The 19,639-nt window shown below is 37.3% G+C and overlaps 1 protein-coding gene across 1 annotated transcript; it reads left to right on the top strand.

Moving 5' to 3' along the window:
* The first annotated feature begins 4,930 nt into the window (after positions 1 to 4,930).
* On the top strand, positions 4,931 to 9,328 carry LOC103854027 (glutamate decarboxylase 4). Its single transcript, XM_009130932.3, has 6 exons — positions 4,931 to 6,859; positions 7,242 to 7,647; positions 7,881 to 8,095; positions 8,183 to 8,436; positions 8,545 to 8,597; positions 8,729 to 9,328. Exons 1-6 carry the CDS (start codon positions 6,774 to 6,776, stop codon positions 9,194 to 9,196), a joined length of 1,482 nt encoding a protein of 493 aa, XP_009129180.2. The 5' UTR covers positions 4,931 to 6,773; the 3' UTR covers positions 9,197 to 9,328.
* Positions 9,329 to 19,639: the final 10,311 nt, after the last annotated feature.

Below are 19,639 nucleotides of genomic sequence, written 5' to 3'. Positions count from 1 at the left end.
CGTCTCCTTTTGCAGATTCCCATTGACTGACGCGTTGAGAGTTACTTGCTGGCTCGACTTTTTCTTAATTATTTTCGTCTGCCAATTATACCCTTTATACCGCCCCGCTATTACGTATATGTACCATTCATAAACAACTTTGATAAAAACACAATTGGACGAGTTAAACAAAATAATAATTTTGTTCCTTCAAACACAAAAAAAAAAAAAAATATATGTTTTCACGAAATGTACATCTTCTGGGGGAAATAACTGGCAGTGAATTGTTACAGAAAGAAAATTTGAAAATAAACATGGAGTAATATCTTTATTGACTAAAATATCGATAGCAAATAATACAATAATTAAGATATAACCAGTTAATCTATAAATCTTAACTAAATCTATAAATTGATAGCCATGATCTTGTAATTTCTATTGAGTATTTTGTTTTTACTCTCAGTGTTTTATTATGTTCTAATTCTCAAAATTATAAGTTGGATAACCAAAATTTTCTTGTTATTTTCATATAATCAAAATTTTCTGCTTATTTTCATTTTTTTTGAAAAAATTAGGATAATCAAATTTTGATAAAATAAAACCATTAAATTACAGGAATTTCGTGATAAAGTCATTATAGAATTTTTCTGATAAAACCATTACAGATGTGATAAATTTGTTTCAGATACTCCTATATAGCTAGGATACCATCATTGGATAGTTCTAAAATCTTACATTGGTCTTTCTATTTTTTTTTTAGGATATTGGGTCTTATTTAAAGGATTTGTTTATCATATATTAGAATTTATTTCATAAAATTTAATGAACAAATAAATTTGACAATTTCGCTTAATACACAAAGTGTCAAAATTTGTACATATTTGTTGGAAATATGGTTTTGATTAATATAAGGGTAAGAAAATATTAACCCACCGTTGTTAAGTATTCAAAATCAAAAGGTTTTAAAGATCTTAATGTCCAAGACGTTTAGAAAACAACGGTGAATTATATAGTATTGTAAAAGGGCATTGTCTCCGCGCTCGCGCTCGACGGAGTTATTGTTTTATCTCAATATTTACTAGGGCTATTGTATTTGTGAATTTTATGTTTTGGATTGATCATTTTTTTTCAAGTTTTTTTATTGTTATAGGGTTAGAGTTGTGATAATGAACTGTGTATGCATTGTTCTTCACTTATGAAAGAGTAAACTATGTTAGTAATGTGATTGATATAGTTCGTGGTGTTGTTTGTTGTATCACTGAGGCTTATTGTTTTTTTTTTGTCTTTTTAATTTGTTTCTTGTACTGTTGAGAGTATATAAATCATATAACGTTGTTGAGAGTACCTTTTGCTTCTGAATATTTTTTTCTCTAGTTTAATTGTGTAAGTTGTGTGTATTAAGTAATAATTTTTATTATTCTTATTATGTTTGTTATATGTTTTTTTTTAAACTTGTTCTTTTACTGGACCTTTAAAACAAATACATGAAGACTTGTAGAAATAACTATAAAATAAATGACAATTCTGAGTATTTGAGCCTTAATGGGTTTTAAATGAATTTATGTATTTCTCATAAGAAGACAATAACATTGACCTTTTGATATTGGGCATGTGAGCTATTTTCATAAGACAAGAGGAGTGAGCAAGTGGAGATGTTGTTGCCGCCTTTGCGTCTGTCGGGATTGTCTCTTGTATCTCCTTGTGTGGTTGTGTTTGTTTCTCTTTTATTCGTCTTCTTCTTAAGCATCTTCGAAAGTAAGTTTGTAACGTGTTAATAGCTGGCCGTGTAATTTGTATTTGTTTAGCTGACTCGATGTATGTGTCGTTGAGCTTTAGTTGAGGTGATTGGTTTGGTATATTTGTTTTGAAGTTTATTTTTAAGATTAGACAAAAAAAAAAGAAGAGGTGATCATTAATGATTCGTCTTTTTTGGTATTCTAGTTTTTGGTGTTTTGATTGTTTGGGTTGTTGTGATTTTTTTAAGCTGTAAAATAAAGTTTTGTGTAAAATTAGTTTGATAAGTAAGGGATATTAATAGACGACCACAAATCTTGGGTAGGAAATATTTTTTCTTATTGATGTTAGCACAATATTGACTGTAATATTAAAGGAATTGTGTGCTGATTGTTTCTTACGAATCAATGATGAGACGGATAACGACTCGAGTTATTTCTTTGGTGAGGTCAGAGCCCTGGACGGAACAGATTTGCCCAACCACATCTGCGAGATTAAATATCAGTTATGATATCAGAACATAATATAAACCCATATGCAATATGATAATATACCTGGGAGTTCTAGGTTTGTGTTCGCAATCACTTGGAGATTGTCGAATAGTCTAATCATGATTGGAGATTGATATCAAGAACACCTGTGATGACTTCATCAAAACGAATGAACAATGGGTGATCAGTTATCTTGTACATGCTTGAGCACCTAGCAACCTAAAAACGATCGACTTTCACAATGGAACCGGCTTTCAAAGATGACTTGTAATGATTAGCACGTCTGGCGGTAATAAATCCATAAATCAAGGAATCTGCAAATAATATTATTCAACAACGAATCAAGAAATCAATTAAAAACAATTATGTTAAATAAGTGTGATAGATCGAATATTAACTTACCTTTTCATCAAGGAAGAGAACCGTGATTCCCATAAACTCATTGTCTTTCCTGAAGTTCAGGGAATCCCAGAAGCGAAGGAGGCCAGAAGCTATGCTCTGACTACTATGACCAAGACGGAGAGACTCGAAGGTTGAGTGACGGACGCCGGGGACGCTGCTTTGAGGAACTGGAGAAGCATAGAGAGACATTTTGTAGAATATGGTTAAAGCTAAGAGGAATCAATGAGTTTTGTGGAGATGCATATTGGGTTCATCAAAGATGAGAATCATATATATGCGGTTTACAAAGAGGTTACAAATCATGAACATTTATGATCAAGCTATTTAAGATGGGGAGATGAAGAGTTCACCGGTGAAAAAATAGATTACGAACAGACACACGACGCAACTCTATAACTCAGATTTGTCTGAGACAATGACGAAAAGAACCATAACTCATGTTAAACGACGATAGTTTACAAACTTGAGCTTTTTCTTTTCTTCATATAATGTGATGAATCTCATTTAAAAATGAATACCATAATATACTTGTAGACCCGACTCTCAGAGGAACCGAAGAAGCAAGGACTTCCGACCTTCATAAATATATATTAGTTTCGGCCATCAATGTACAAAGTATCTTTTAGTTTAGTGGTATAAATGTTGGTGTTTATGTCGCAATAATCTGGTTTCGAGCCATGGGCTTCACCTTTTTCACACTTTTTAAAAGTAAGACCCACAAAACGTTGACATGGCATGCTAAAGAGTGAGCAAAGTGCCAAACTATAATGTAGATTATTATTTCAAAAATACATGTTTTACGTTTTTAGGTATGTTTTATTAGTTGATGATACAAACTTTTTTAAAAATTATACTTCTTAAATCGTATTGATCTAAAATTATTAAAAATTGGTAAACACAAAAAATAATGAGAAAATTCCATAAAAATGTTCCAACTAAAGTTGGTTAAGCTTTTTAATATCCATACTGTTTTGCTCACGACTTTAATACTTCAACTAATTATTATACTTATTTTAATATAAAAAATTTTAAAATGGAGCAAATTTTAATATTCAAACTGTGTTTATTTTAATAAAAATATAAATAAAATTTAAATAAAGTTTTTAAAATCTCTAAAATTCACAAAACAACCTTAAAGGTTCTAATTTTAAGTCTTTGGAAATAAAAATAACTATGTGTATATAATCTTCTATTTTGTAATATAAGTTTTAAGATTTAAATATCAAATTTAGTTTTTTTTTTGGAATAGAAAAAAAAATATTTACTTTCCTTCAAAATTAATTTTTTCTAAAAAAATGTTTCCATAATTTAGTTACTTTCTTTCATTTAACTTTTTTTATTTTTTCTTTGTATTTTGGAAATTTTAAATTTTTTGTTTGAAATTTATTAATATTTTTGATTAAACAAAATAGATATTAAAATGGGTACAGTTTTAGAAGTTTGTGAATTAAATTCAGCAAAATGATTAGTTAAGATATCAACTTGGGTAGTGAAAAAAATCTAATATATTAAAACAGAAGTCATAACTTCTTTTCATGTGTGATTTTTTTAGTTGGAACCATTCCTAGAAAATATCATATTTTACATAAGTTTATTATTATATCTTTTAATATATTTATCTTTTTATTTGAAATACAAATGAATATATTTAAAATGTTCTAACAAAATATTTTTAAAATATTCTTAGAATCTTTTTAAATTTACTTTCAAAAATTAGTTAGTTTTAATTTAAATTATCATAAAATATAATTAGAAATTAAAATTGAATATAGTTTTGGTTTATATACGAAAATTTAAATAAAATTAAATTAATTAATTTCAAAAATACATTTACTAATAATTTTTAAAGATATTGTTAGAAATAAAGATTTATTTCTATTTTAATTTTTTCAATTTTATTTTCTAATAAAATAAAAATCATTATTTTTTGATGAGTGATATTTTTATTTGGACCATCATTTAAATTTTATATTAAATGTATATCACTAATGCTAATATATATAATATTTTTAACTACTTTAATCATAATATCTTTTATATCTTTTAATTTTTTTAAAAAAATTAAAATTCTAACAAATCTCTTGAAAAAGATTATAATAAGATCTTAATTGTCATAAATTGAATATAAATATTTTCATATAATTTGGTAATTAGTAATGAAATTTTACTAAAAGAATAAAATTATATCCTATTTTATCAATTTTATAATAATATCTTTCATTTTAAAATAAAAATGTTATATTGAACATGATAAAATTATTTTAAATTGATAAGTTAACATATTTTATTTTTATAAATATAAAATATTTATGCTAAAAATATAATATGGTGGTAAAACAGGTTAATATTAGTAAACTATATAACACATGTATAAAAATTTAACTTATCTTAAACTTTTTAATATACAGTAATTTATTATATAAAATTAATAAACATTAAAAAATTACTAAAAAAATCTAGCGATTTGAATTACAGATATGATTATAATAAATTAAATACAAAATTGTTTTCATATATGTTGTTTCATTCATTAAAAAAATTAGTTTAGCAATCAAATGCAAATTCAATTGGACATATATATAATAAACAACATATATATGTGATGATTTTAATTTACAGCATGAAAAATATAAAATTATTATATTTGACATAATTATACAAACATTTAAATATGTGAGTAACATTAAAAATATATAATAAATATGTAAAACAAATATTTATATATATATATATATATATAAATGTGAAAATATATACCCGCACGTTTGTGCGGGTGAAAATCTAGTTTAATATTAAAAAGCTTAACGAGATTTAGTTGGAGTATTTTTATTGAATTATTGCTAAATCAAGATTTATAATATTTTCTTAAGGTATATAAAACATATAAACTTACATCATTTAGAAACAGAGTGAGCATTAGTTTTTACTTTTCAACATAGTTAATTAAACTAAACTCAGGGTAGTCTAAACCTGTGGGAGGCTTGATTTATCGACCAACTCTGTTTGTTTTATGAACTTTAACTTTGTTTGACAACAATGAAAACACCACGAAAAAACTATTCAATCGTGTTGAAAAAAAAAATGAAAAAAAAGAAAAAAATCCAAATCAATTATTTTTCAGGATGGTGTTGACTTTTAAACAAAGGAGACGACAGTTTTCCAAGACCTCTGATTCCAATTGGCAATTAGGTTCTTTTTTTCTGAGTAAAGTCTTCGTCAAACGATAGTCAAATCAAAACCATGTAATTTTTTTTTAGAATTAAATCAAAACCAAGTATTGATCGTATGAATTGATTTTTTTTTTTGCGTGTATAAACAAGGTATCTAATCTTTTTTTTTATAATTCGGATAAACCGACCTGATCCGATTAAAAATATATTTGGTGTTTAATATGCAACTTAAAATTATAATTTTATTATTTTTCTCCAACCACATTTTCGTTAATTGATTTGCCTTCCTCTTATTTGTTGCATGTGAAAAAAAAACAGGAAGCTATTTTTTTTAAGTTCGAATAGTTCAAATTGACAATATTAAAATACGCATATAAGCATATGTTTGTTTATTCGAGACATAAACAATATAATGTACCTGAAATTTCTACTATATTCACTGGTGTCGATAAAATAAATAATTTTATTTGATCTTTCACGTTGTCATCGATTATAAACCGTAAAAACTAAATTCAAAAACATGGGATACGGACTACTTGGCAAGCCATTAAGAGAATTTTTATCAAAAGAAAAAAAAAGAAGACATTAAGAGAATTATTCTTCCATCTAAGATGTTCAGGGTTTACCAATCAAAGGATGATGGTAGATTGGAGTTTGTTTTTAATTTTAATCATCAAGTAATTAAATTTAAAAATTTCTGGTGTAATCATTGATCATTCGTTAGTCTTGATATTATACTAATGAAAAGTCATTGGTTGGAGAAAAGTTGAAAGGAGCCCATAAACGAAGACCAGCGATGCTTCCTTCCACGTTACAAAACGAAACCAAGAGAACCTTTCTCTTCACTATATAAACCATTTGCTCATCATCTTCTAACTACACAAATTCTTCAATATCAAACAATAAACATTACATATAATTTCCATCTACTCTTCTTTTGTTCATTCCAAACCCAGAGAAACACAAAGGTTGGAGAACTCAAGTGAATTGAAAGAAGATGGTTTTGTCTAAGACAGCTTCGGAATCTGATGTTTCAATCCATTCAACTTTTGCTTCTCGTTACGTCCGTACCTCTCTGCCACGGTAACAAACCTTTATCATTTAAACACAATTCTTTTCTGTCTGATGTTTTACTTTATTGAAGATTGAATAAAAACTAGCACCAACATTTCACCTCATGACTTGTTTGTCTGATGTTCGAACGTTTCACCTTCAATTATTTACTATTCTGTCTCACATCTCGTTTGCATTGTTAGCATATACTATATTGTTTTTATACGAGGGCTTTTACGTTTTTTCTTGCAAATTTCAAGACTTTTTTTAAAAGCTAACATGTTTTAAGACTTTAGTTTTTTCTTAGCTCTAGGATTTTGAAGGTCCTGACTAAAGCATTTTTTATTATACGCGTTAATTTGATTTTGTAGGTTTATTTTGCGTAATATTAACGTGATATTTTCATGATCAGATTTGAGATGCCTGAGAACTCGATCCCAAAGGAAGCAGCGTACCAAATCATCAACGACGAGCTAATGCTCGACGGTAACCCTAGGCTTAACCTAGCCTCATTCGTGACCACGTGGATGGAGCCAGAGTGTGACAAGCTCATGATGGAATCCATCAACAAGAACTACGTCGACATGGATGAGTACCCTGTCACCACCGAGCTTCAGAACCGATGCGTCAACATGATCGCGCGTCTCTTCAACGCACCGCTCGGTGACGGTGAGGCTGCGGTTGGCGTCGGCACCGTGGGATCATCGGAGGCGATTATGTTGGCTGGTTTGGCCTTTAAGAGACAATGGCAGAATAAGCGTAAGGCTCAAGGGCTTCCTTATGATAAGCCCAATATCGTAACCGGAGCTAATGTTCAGGTAAACCAACATAACAAACAAAAATGCAAAATACTAAACCAGTTTGGCTCTTTATTTCTCTAAACCGAAATTTTGAAACTAGGCCAAAAATTATATAGTTGAGCTTTGTTTAAGGTTTTCTCAATGGTCAACCAAAAAAACTTAAACGTTAGACCACAGAATTGAAATTATTAATTAAAAGATAGTTTCACCGATTTAAGCCCATGTTTTACTGAAATTACGGTTTAATACAGGTTTGCTGGGAGAAGTTCGCAAGGTATTTCGAGGTGGAGCTTAAAGAAGTGAAGCTAAGAGAAGGATACTACGTGATGGACCCTGAGAAGGCGGTCGAATTGGTAGACGAGAACACAATCTGTGTTGCAGCCATTCTCGGTTCAACGTTAACCGGAGAGTTCGAAGACGTTAAGCTCCTTAACGACCTCCTAGTCGAGAAAAACAAGCAAACCGGGTAAGTAAAATATACAGAAAGCCTAATAATCAATCAAATTAACCGGTTCGGGTCCGGTTTAACATATTTTGGAGATGCAATTGGCAGATGGGATACGGGGATCCATGTGGATGCAGCGAGTGGTGGGTTTATTGCTCCTTTCTTGTATCCAGAGCTGGAGTGGGATTTCCGGTTACCATTGGTTAAGAGCATAAATGTGAGTGGTCACAAATACGGTTTGGTTTACGCTGGAATCGGTTGGGTTGTATGGAGAACCAAATCCGATTTGCCTGATGAACTTATCTTCCATATCAATTATCTTGGCGCTGACCAACCGACCTTCACTCTCAACTTCTCCAAAGGTAACATATTACATTTACCATTTCTAAATGTTTATCAAAAACATATATTATATTGTATATACACATATGGAAATGTTTTATAAATTAATGCTTGTGTTTATAAACCAGGTTCAAGTCAAGTGATTGCTCAGTACTACCAGCTGATTCGTCTTGGATTCGAGGTAAGTACTATTGAATATGATTAGACCGAATGTTAATCTGTGTAACTTCATATATATTATGATACTAGTTTTTGTGCAACATATATTATGATACTATTATTCGATAATTAAAGTGTTTTTTGGGGGTTTAGGGATATCGCAACGTGATGGAAAATTGTCGTGAAAACATGATGGTCCTAAGACAAGGATTAGAGAAGACAGGACGTTTCAACATAGTCTCCAAGGAAAACGGTGTTCCATTAGTGGCGTTTTCATTAAAAGACAGTAGTCGCCACGACGAGTTCGAAGTGGCTGAGACTCTCCGTCGCTTTGGGTGGATTGTTCCGGCCTACACGATGCCCGCGGATGCTCAACATGTCACCGTCCTCCGAGTGGTGATTCGAGAAGATTTCTCTCGAACCTTAGCCGAGAGGTTGGTCGCAGACTTCGAGAAGGTGCTTCACGAGCTTGATACGCTTCCGGCAAGGGTTCACGCTAAGATGGCCAACGGAAAAGCTAACGGTGTTAAGAAGACTGAGGAGGAAACCACGAGGGAAGTTACTGCGTATTGGAAGAAGTTTGTGGAGACAAAGAAGAGTAACAAGAACAGGATTTGCTAATGAAATTTAATGAATTAATGTTCTGTTGTTTTATCCCTAATAATGCTCCCTTTGAAACCCTTTTCTCCCATGCCAGCTGCTCAGATTATTTTTGGTTTCAAATTTTCCTTTTTCATGATTTGATGTTGATGATTTATAATTTTCATGTACTTGAATAAAATAAAATAAATAAAAACTTATATTTTATGACTATATAAAAACGTTATAATTTTAAAATTACATTGAATAAATTTTAAGCTATCAAATTGTTTGAAATATAAACCAGTGAAAAAAAAATGAAAACTGTTTAAAAAAAGAAACCAAGATCATATGTTATCTACTCTTCATTGTTTTTACATCATCGGCTAGGTCTAATGAAGGATACAAATCCAAAAATTGCCGAGCATCAACTTCATAACACTTCTCATGTACTTTATTCTATTAACTAAACCAATATATAAGTAAGATCATTATTATCAAAAGTTTCTTAAATTATATCTATATTATTAAAACTGAAGTACCTTTTGGTACTTTTTAAAAACTTAGATATTAGATTAAATAAAAGTTGTTTGAAAACAAGAATAGCAGATTAAATATTTTTTTTATTTACATATTTAGTCACTATATTTCTTTCTCATTTACAGATTCTGTCGTTTGGAAACTTGGATAGCAGATTAAATGAGAATTTTTTGGAAACACGAATAGAAGATTAAATATTTCTTTTTATTTACAGATTTAGCCATTGCATTTCTTTCTTATTTACAAATCTGCAACTTAACTTAAAATCAAAAAATTAAATTAATTACAATGAATTGTTATTTCTTTTTTTCTGAAAATAAAAACACAAACTGTAATATATAGTCTATATTAATCTGATACAATACAATTTTCAAGAAAACCAAATATCATAAAATTAATAATAATTCATAAAAACCTAGTGTAAAAAAATTAAATCATTTTTATATAAATTAACAAAAAAAATCAATAGGTTAATATATGAATTTTACAATTACATCAAATTGCATCAAGTTATAAAATTATAAATATAATAGTATGTACAGATAAAAAATTATTATCAAACATTTATATTATAATATAATATATTCTACTCTAAATATATTTTACAAAACATAAAAATATAAATAGACATTTTATAAAATCAATGGTTTATAAATTTACATTGAACGCAAGTTAAATTCAACACCCGCGCGAAAGCGTAAGTCAAGATTTAGTTAATATTAAATTAGAAGATATCTCTGGTTTTTCACATAGTTGATATCCATGTCCAACAAATCAACACCTTAATCATTGTTATATGATGACAGCTATCGGCTTCTGAGCGGTGTGTCTTACATACGCGACCTCGTTCTCTTTCAAACCAAATCACTTTTAAATGTTGTGAGTGGAGGCTCTCCGGTTCCCGGCAACCTCTTCGGACCGAAAGTGGTTGTCTCACCTCTCTCTTTCTTTCGGTCATCTGGTCTAATTTGTCAAAACAGTCTCGGTCTTAGCGTTTCACAGTGGTACTCTTTAGTGATGCGACCCGGGCCAAGATATTGATGACTTGGTTCGGATCTGTCCAAGACCTTTCACTCCAAGGTGGTAATGAGATAACCCTAAGATTTTTTAGACTCGTGTAGATCCAAAAGAAGGTATATTAAACCTAGTGTCCGATGCTAGCGACGATTCTTCAGAAGATAGGCGATGAACCTTAAGATGTTGTTTGTGTAGAACCAACAACGAGTGTAAGAACTCAACACCTGAAATATTTCAACCCTCAATCAACAAACTTTGGTGGTAGAATGGTCACACAAGAGTTTGCGGAATAACTCGTGATTTACCGGTTTGATCTTTAGCCTCACACTAAAAATTCGAAATATTCCAAAGGAACAAAAGAACACTTTCAAACAAAAAAAAGTTTTTAATCAAAACAGGCTATTCATTTCGTTGCTCTTAGGTCTGATTATATAGGTTACAAATTGTAGAAAACAAGAATGATTGTGCTAAAAATAAGAAACATAGAAACTAGAAATTAATGATTTTTGTTGAATTTTTTTTCCTATGCACGACAAAGACTTCCTTGCTGGCTCTCTCTTGGTATACTTGATGAGAATGAATTAGAAACATTCTGATAAAGGGTCTGGTCGAATTTCAGCTTCATCCAAAACAAAGTGAATTTGTTTGAATCATTTTCTCGGCCCAAAGAAGTCTGTTTTGTGGATGCGATGAAAATAATAAGACCCAATCTTTCTTCAACGTCTTTGGACTGATAAAACTCCTTTGGCCTGGAGTCAATAATGAAGCTTTTTGACTATTGAATATGGGAAGCCGATATCACAGAGGAGTAATGAAGAGATCAACCAAAAAAAATTGGAAAGACGAAGAGGATTAGTAGGTCTTTTTACATAAAGTTTGGACCAAGACGTGGTGGACTCATAAAAACTTGAAATAAAACATTATTATAGGTCAAAATGTCTTCGAGAAAACTTGATATCAATAACATTTTCTCATGGCTGACATGTCACCTACTGATTGGATGATTTTTTTAAATGATATGGATACTTTAGCTGATAAGTATATTTAACTTTTAGTATTGTAAGATCATGTGGTGAGGTTATTGTAAATTTTTTAATTAAAGTCATTTAGAGGATCTTACATTGTTGCAATTTTTCAAAAAATTATTTTTAAAATTCCAAAAAAGTTTAGGAATAAAATTTTACTCAATGAATGTATTTTGGAATTCAGCAAAAAAATAGGATTTGTGATCTTTTTGGAAATACATAGTATAAAATAATCTTTTTGGAAAAACATAGTATAAATAAAATAAACGCAACATAGTTTAAAAAATTATGATCGAGATAGTAATAGTTGTGTTTTACTGTCAAATCGGGATGCTTGATGCATATGCCTCTTAACAGTCAAGCCTTAAAGCACAGTCGATCAGTATTTGCTCGCCGATATAAAATTCTACCATCATAATACCACTCACGTTGATAGGTTTGCGATAATTAGTTTTAAATGTACAAGAAAATTATGTCATGAATAAAAAAAAGCCAATTACTATAATATTATTTAAATATGTAAGTAATTCATCATCTAAACAGTTTATTTATCTCGTAAGAACCACTCATAATTATTCTAACAATATTCAAAACTAAAGAAACACTAACAATTTCATTTCATTACTCAATTCTATCACAACTGAAAGACCCGTCCCTTCCCCAGATCATTCTGGGGTTCTCAGGACGGGTTAAGGGTACACATGTCTACCTTTGGACATTCCTTGTGTAACCCTTACTGTCCCCTTTTTGAAATGCATAACTTAAGGAAAATGAAGAATCAACTTGTAGTCTTTTATTTCTTAAAACCTTAGGAAAATCTTTAGAAAACAGATTCGCATACTAGTCTTTGGAACGAAACACAGTTTTAAAGTACTAAATAAAAGCTTATCCCGACCCAAGAACCGGCACCACTCCGACTTCACTCTTGCGTCTCCCCGATCGTACCTGCAGAAGGAGGGGTGAGCATTTGGGGAAATACTCAGTGAGGACGGGTTCCAGGAACCCGTTAACTCATATCAAGACACATAACACAGCAAGCATTAAGGAATAAACTAATAAAAACCAGCAAGTTCATATTTCATCATCCTAGACACCTAGGACCTACACAGCTCAAGCGGACCATTCCTCCCCTTTTCTTGCTGCTTCCTGTGGAGTCGCCTGCCCTGGTAGGACCGCCGCCCAGTTCCTCGGGTTCGGTCCGCCTTTGCAGTGTATTACGACCCCTTCCCGCCAAGACTCGGCGTGACTCAATCTTACCGGCGCCTCTATTCTTACCCTGCCATTTTTATCGGATGCTATGGCCCCGCATCTCCGCCGTTTTTGAACGCTACGGCCGCCGCGTTCCCATACTTCCCACCAGTTCCTCGGTGGGTCGTATTTCATTCATTTCTTAGTTCTTTTTCTTAGTCTTTCTAGACTCATTCTCATTTCTTTCTTTCTTTCTTTTCTTTCTTTCTTTCTTTTTTTTTTTCCTAGTTCAACTAGGTTCTTTCATCATTTACCATTATCACACATTAATCTCATCACTGAGTTCAATCATCAATCAATCAATCAATCAAGCCCGTACCAGCTAGACCCTAATACTATACGATGTTAGGAATCTTGAGAAAAGTTCACAGACAAGTCCTCACCTTAGTTGATTGTCGATCTGGTTCCAAGACAGCGGCGAGGATAGGTTGGGTTCCGGATCTGGGTACTCAAAGATCTGGGTGAGGAAGAAGAGGCTTTAGATCTCAGATTTGTCGTCTACTGTGACTAGGTAGAACAAGGGTTATGAGGTTTACCTTAGTAATCCAAACAAAGACGGTTACACGCCACAGAATCGAGAAACCGGCGGCTTGGTACCCGCGATCGGCGACTTGGGCTACGCGGGCGGTGATCGGCGGCGGCGCTTCCTCGGTGGGCTGGCGGTCTCGGATCTCGCAGGGCTTCGCTTGGTGAGTGTCTGATGGCTCAGCTGTAGGGAGAATCCTCTTTATATAGGTTTCTGGATTAGGGTTACTTAGGGTTTCCCTCTGTTGGGCCTTTTCTACTTGGGCCTGGGCCGGGGTGTTACAATTCTCCCCCACTAGAAATGAATTCGTCCCCGAATTCTGCTGAGTATCAACCTGGTTGCCTCTCTCCTGAGACATCCCCGGGTAGGCCTTCAGAAATTGGGACTCGCGCTCCCATACCTCTTCGGGTATTCCATCTCTTTCCCATCGCACTAGTACCATCCACACCTTTTTCCCGCGGACCTCTATCTCTTTCTGGTCCACTATCCTGATGGGGGTACTATTCAGTGTTAGGTTGGGTTGCGCGTCCCAAGGCAGCTGGGACAGTACCAATTCAGGCTCCCGTACCATCTTCCGTAAAACCGACACGTGGAATACATCATGAAAATCTGCCATTTCGGGTGGCAATACCAACCGATACGCTACTGCCCCAATCCATTCGGTGATGACGAATGGACCCATGTATCTAGGCTTGAGTTTCTTTAGTTTCCGGTTTGGATCGTTTCCACGGAACGTACGCATCTTTAGGTATACCTCGTCCCCGACCGTGAATTCTAGATGTTTTCGGCGCTGGTCCGCGTAGCTTTTCTGGCAGTCGTGAGCCTCCTTGAGGCGATCCTTCAGCACGTTTACTTGTTCTACTGTCTCGCTTATTAGGTCTGGTTCTACACCACATCGCTCCCCCACTTCGGTCCAACACATGGGGGTTCGACAAGGCCTCCCGTACAGAGCCTCGAATGGGGACATTCCGATACTAGAATGGTAGCTGTTGTTGTACGCAAATTCCACCAGAGGGAGGTACTCTCCCCACTTCCCTCCCCAGTCCAAGACACACGATCGTAGCATGTCCTCCAGAGTCTGTATTGTGCGTTCCGACTGACCATCGGTCTGGGGGTGGTAGGCCGTGCTAAGATGTACTTTGGTGCCCAATTCTTTCTGGAATGCTTGCCAGAAGGTCGAAGTGAACTTGGGGTCCCTATCTGATACGATGCTTACTGGCACCCCGTGCAGCCGTACCACGATGTCTAGGTACTTGCGGGCTAGTTTTTCCACCCCGTCCGTCTTTTTAATCGCGATAAAGTGTGCCGTCTTCGTGAGTCGATCTACTATCACCCATATTGCATCCTTATTACCTGTGACCCGGGGCAGCCCTGTCACAAAGTCCATAGTGACCATGTCCCATTTCCATTGGGGTAGGGGTAAGCCTTGCAGTAAACCACTTGGTACCCTCTTCTCTGCCTTTACCACTTGACAAGTGGGACACTGGGAGACCCAGGTGGCCACATCATTTTTCACTCCTTCCTAGTGATAGTACCGCATAAGGTCCCGATACATCTTGGTACTCCCGGGATGAATGGAGAACCGTGTCTGATGTGCTTGTCTCAAAATTTCCCTCCTAAGGTCCCAATTGTTAGGAACACTGACCCGATTCCTGAATAGGATGGTTCCATTCTCTGCGGTACGATAACCTACGACTTGCTTACTAATCTTCTCCTGTAAGTTGATGTCATTCCGCTGTTCCTCTCTGATTCTCCATAGCAAATCGGCCTGATCCAATGCCTCGAGTCCCATTCCATCTTCCTGAACCGTCGTGGCCCTCAAGCTCAGAGTCGCCAGCATCCCCGAGAGTTCTTGTACCTCCCTAGCTCCTGAGACATCGGTCCTTCTCCTGCTCAGTGCATCTGCTACCGGGTTTCCTTTCCCGGGGTGGTAATCAATCTGTAGATCGAAATCAGCCAACATTTCCATCCACCTTCTTTGTCTAAGGTTCAGGTCAGCCTGTGTGAAGACGTACTTTAGACTTTTGTGATCCGTGAAAATCTGCACCTTTTCTCCGTACAGATAAGCCCGCCAGATCTTTAGGGCGAAGACAACGGCAGCGAGTTCCAGGTCATGGGTGGGGTAGTTGACTTCGTGCTTCTTCAGTTGTCGTGACGCATAAGCGATTACTCGTTCTTCTTGCATAAGTACGCACCCTACCCCCACCCCCGAGGCGTCCGTGTATACCACGAAAGGTACACCGGTTCGTGGCAAGACAAGAACAGGCGTCTGGGTCAGTTGGCATTTGAGTTGTTCGAACCCCTTTGTGCAGGTTTCTGCCCAATCGAACTTGGTATCCTTCCCGGTTAGTCGGGTGAGAGGCTTTGCTGTAGTGGCGAAATCCCGTACGAATTTCCGGTAATACCCTGCCAACCCTAGGAAGCTCCTTACTTCCGTGGCATTCCTCGGGGTAGGCCATTGGGTTATGGCTTTAATCTTTTCCTGATCTACTGCTACTCCAGCTTCTGTGATGACATGTCCGAGGAATCCTATCTTCCTCTGCCAGAAGCTACACTTACTTAACTTCGCGAACAACTTATGTTTCCGTAGTTTTTCCAACACCAACCGGAGGTGCCAGTCATGTTCTTCCTTACTCCGCGAGTAGATGAGTATATCGTCGATGAACACTATCACACAACGGTCTAAGTAATCTCGAAACACATTGTTCATCATGCCCATGAAGGCTGCTGGTGCGTTGGTTAGTCCGAACGGCATCACAACGAACTCGTAATGTCCGTAACGTGTGCGGAAAGCAGTCTTCTGTACGTCCTTTTCGTCTATAGGGATTTGGTGATATCCTGACGCGAGGTCGATTTTGGAAAACCATGTTGCTCCTTCTAGCTGATCCAACAATTCGTCGATTCGAGGTAGTGGGTATTTGTTCTTGATAGTCACCTTATTTAATCCTCTATAGTCAATGCAGAGTCTCAAACTCCCATCCTTCTTCCTTACGAATAACACTGGAGCTCCCCAAGGCGAGCTACTGGGTCGTATAAAACCCTTACTTATCAAGTCTTCCAACTGTTCCCGTAACTCGGTCATCTCTGCTGGCGCCAGGCGGTATGGGGCCTTGGAGACGGGTGCAGTTCCCGGTTCCAACTCAATGGAGAACGCACTGTCCCGATTTGGTGGTGGTCCCTGTAGTGGTTCGAATACATCCGCGAATTCATTCGTTACAGCCACATCCTCCAAACTCGGTCATTTTGGTGCTTCCAACATTTCTATCGTGGCTAAGTAAGCATCGTGTCCCTTTTTAATTAGGTCTCCAGCTTGTGCCATTGATATGATTGTGACCCCGGTCTTAGTTTTCGATCCTTCGAACACTACTCGTCCTCCCTCTCTGGGAATCCGTATGTTTGCTCCGTTACAGTGGATAACCGTTCCGTATCGTGATAACCAGTCCATTCCGAGTATCACCTCGTACCGCCCCATTTCTAGTTCCAGCAAGTCTACTGGCATAACCACTCCGGCGAGTTCTACGGTCACTCCCATGTATACTCCCATGGCGGATATCTCGTCTGGACCCGCGGTCTCGACCCGGGTGGTTCGTGCCTCGTACTTCCCCTGAAAGTTCCACTTCTTGGTTAGGGCCTGGCTCACGAAACTGTGGGTGGCTCCCGTGTCGAAGAGTGTGTAAGCTACAACTCCTCCGACCTTCACCCTCCCTACACGGAGACTATAACTAAGTGTCTATTTTACCTTTTTCCTAAAACTTCCTTTTTTTTTTATTCGATATAAAGAGCTAGAGAAAGACTATTTATCTGCTATGGTCTCAGCTCCCTGGATGTTCCCTGCGACGAACACTCTCGGTTGAGTTGCTGGCTTCTTTGGCGGTGGCGCCGGAAGCGCAGCTCCGGTCCCTGCTTCAGTCCGGTCGCGACAGTCCCGGGCCGCATGCCCGTAACGTCCACACAGCTGACATGTGATATTGGGGGTCTTGGTAACCGACCCGTCATTGAGCTGCGGACAGTTCCGTTTGATATGCCCCGGTTGTCCGCATTTGAAACATCCTGTTCCCTTACACTCTCCGTAGTGCATCTTCCCGCACTCTGTGCAAAGCGTGCGGACTGTTCCGTTGTCCACAGGGGTGGTAGTTTCGCGAGGACGCTTCGCGGCTCGGGTGGCCTGATTCTGCTTGCGCTCCTCCTCTATCCCTGCCTCTTGCTCGGCTGCCTTCTCCAGTAGTTCGTTCAGGGAGCGGAACTCCCGAACATTACAGTTGTTCTTGAGTTCGATCCTCAAACCTTTCATAAAGCGGCGAATCAGTTCCTTTTCAGTCATATGGCGTCCTGCAAACCTTCGGAGCCTGTTGAACTCTTCCCCGTACTTCCGTACATCCCGAGACCCCTGGCTGATGTCTTGGAATCTACCTTCCATCTTATCCATTGCCTCACGGGGGAAGTATTTGTTATTAAATTCTTCTAAGAAATCCTCCCAGGTCAGTTCCGGTTGATCCCTTGCACCGTCCACCACACAATCCCACCAGACCAAGGCGTCGTCCTTTAGGTGGTGGGTAGCCAAGTCTCTACGGTACTCTGGTGGGCACCTGGCCGAGAGGAAGTTCTTTTCCAGCTTCCTCCTCCAGTTTTCTGCGGCGATCGGGTCGGCTCCCCCGCTGAACATTTCCATCTGCATGCTTTTTAGCTGCTTCATCATGTCCCAGTAGGAGGGCACGTGGTCAGCGGCGGGCACCGCTAGGGGTGGTGCGAGTCTTCCGCCCGCGGCACCTTCCCCGGGCAGTCTACCCCCGTAAGCTTCCCGGTACCTCCGCAGTTCTTCCACTGCCGCAGCGTCCATGGCGGCCTGGCCTTGCCCTTGGGCTGGTCCGTTCACTTGACCTCCTTGGGCAGGTCCATTCACCTGGTTCTCTTCCACACCATCCCCGGCATGACTTCCGTTGTCGCTGGTAGCCTGCGACGCGGCTCTGGCAGCCCGCCTGGCTGCTCTCTGAGCTGTGGTTGTGGGCTGAGCTAGTCTGGCGTTCCTGGGAGGCATCCTGTCATAACGAAATTGTTAAGTACTGGCAGTTAAGTAGCATAAAATTCTTATACCTTATCGGGTAGTGCAGGATTCAGCCGAAGTGATGCCTTAAGAGGAAAAGACCCATCCCCAAAAGAATTGATTAAAATACGTCCTACTAAAATACAAGGTTTGACTGCCAGTACCCATCCGGACGGAACCGGACGGGTTTTAACCTGGCTCTGATACCAATTGAAAGACCCGTCCCTTCCCCAGATCATTCTGGGGTTCCCAGGACGGGTTAAGGGTACACATGTCTACCTTTGGACATTCCTTGTGTAACCCTTACTGTCCCCTTTTTGAAATGCATAACTTAAGGAAAATGAGGAACCAACTTGTAGTCTTTTATTTCTTAAAACCTTAGGAAAATCTTTAGAAAACAGATTCGCATACTAGTCTTTGGAACGAAACACAGTTTTAAAGTACTAAATAAAAGCTTATCCCGACCCAAGAACCGGCACCACTCCGACTTCACTCCTGCGTCTCCCCGATCGTACCTGCAGAAGGAGGGGTGAGCATTTGGGGAAATACTCAGTGACAACGGGTTCCAGGAACCCGTTAACTCATATCAAAACACATAACACAGCAAGCATTAAGGAATAAACTAATAAAAACCAGCAAGTTCATATTTCATCATCCTAGACACCTAGGACCTACACAGCTCAAGCGGACCATTCCTCCCCTTTTCTTGCTGCTTCCTGTGGAGTCGCCTGCCCTGGTAGGACCGCCGCCCAGTTCCTCGGGTTCGGTCCGTCTTTGCAGTGTATTACGACCCTTTCCCGCCAAGACTCGGCGTGACTCAATCTTACCGGCGCCTCTATTCTTACCCTGCCATTTTTATCGGATGCTATGGCCCCGCATCTCCGCCGTTTTTGAACGCTACGGCCGCCGCGTTTCCCATACTTCCCACCAGTTCCTCGGTGGATCGTATTTCATTCATTTCTTAGTTCTTTTTCTTAGTCTTTCTAGACTCATTCTCATTTCTTTCTTTCTTTCTTTTCTTTCTTTCTTTCTTTCTTTCTTTTTCCTAGTTCAACTAGGTTCTTTCATCATTTACCATTATCACACAT

Source organism: Brassica rapa, chromosome A02 (genome assembly GCF_000309985.2).
Source record: "Brassica rapa cultivar Chiifu-401-42 chromosome A02, CAAS_Brap_v3.01, whole genome shotgun sequence".
Classification (NCBI taxonomy): domain Eukaryota; kingdom Viridiplantae; phylum Streptophyta; class Magnoliopsida; order Brassicales; family Brassicaceae; genus Brassica; species Brassica rapa.
This window is presented reverse-complemented; position numbering and strand designations above follow the sequence as displayed.

Coding starts and splice junctions, on each gene's coding strand:
- LOC103854027 (XM_009130932.3), top strand. CDS start 6,774: ATGGTTTTGTCTAAGACAGCTTCGGAATCTGATGTTTCAATCCATTCA. Junction 8,437..8,544: donor CACTCTCAACTTCTCCAAAG/GTAACATATTAC, acceptor TTTATAAACCAG/GTTCAAGTCAAGTGATTGCT. Junction 8,598..8,728: donor TGATTCGTCTTGGATTCGAG/GTAAGTACTATT, acceptor TTGGGGGTTTAG/GGATATCGCAACGTGATGGA.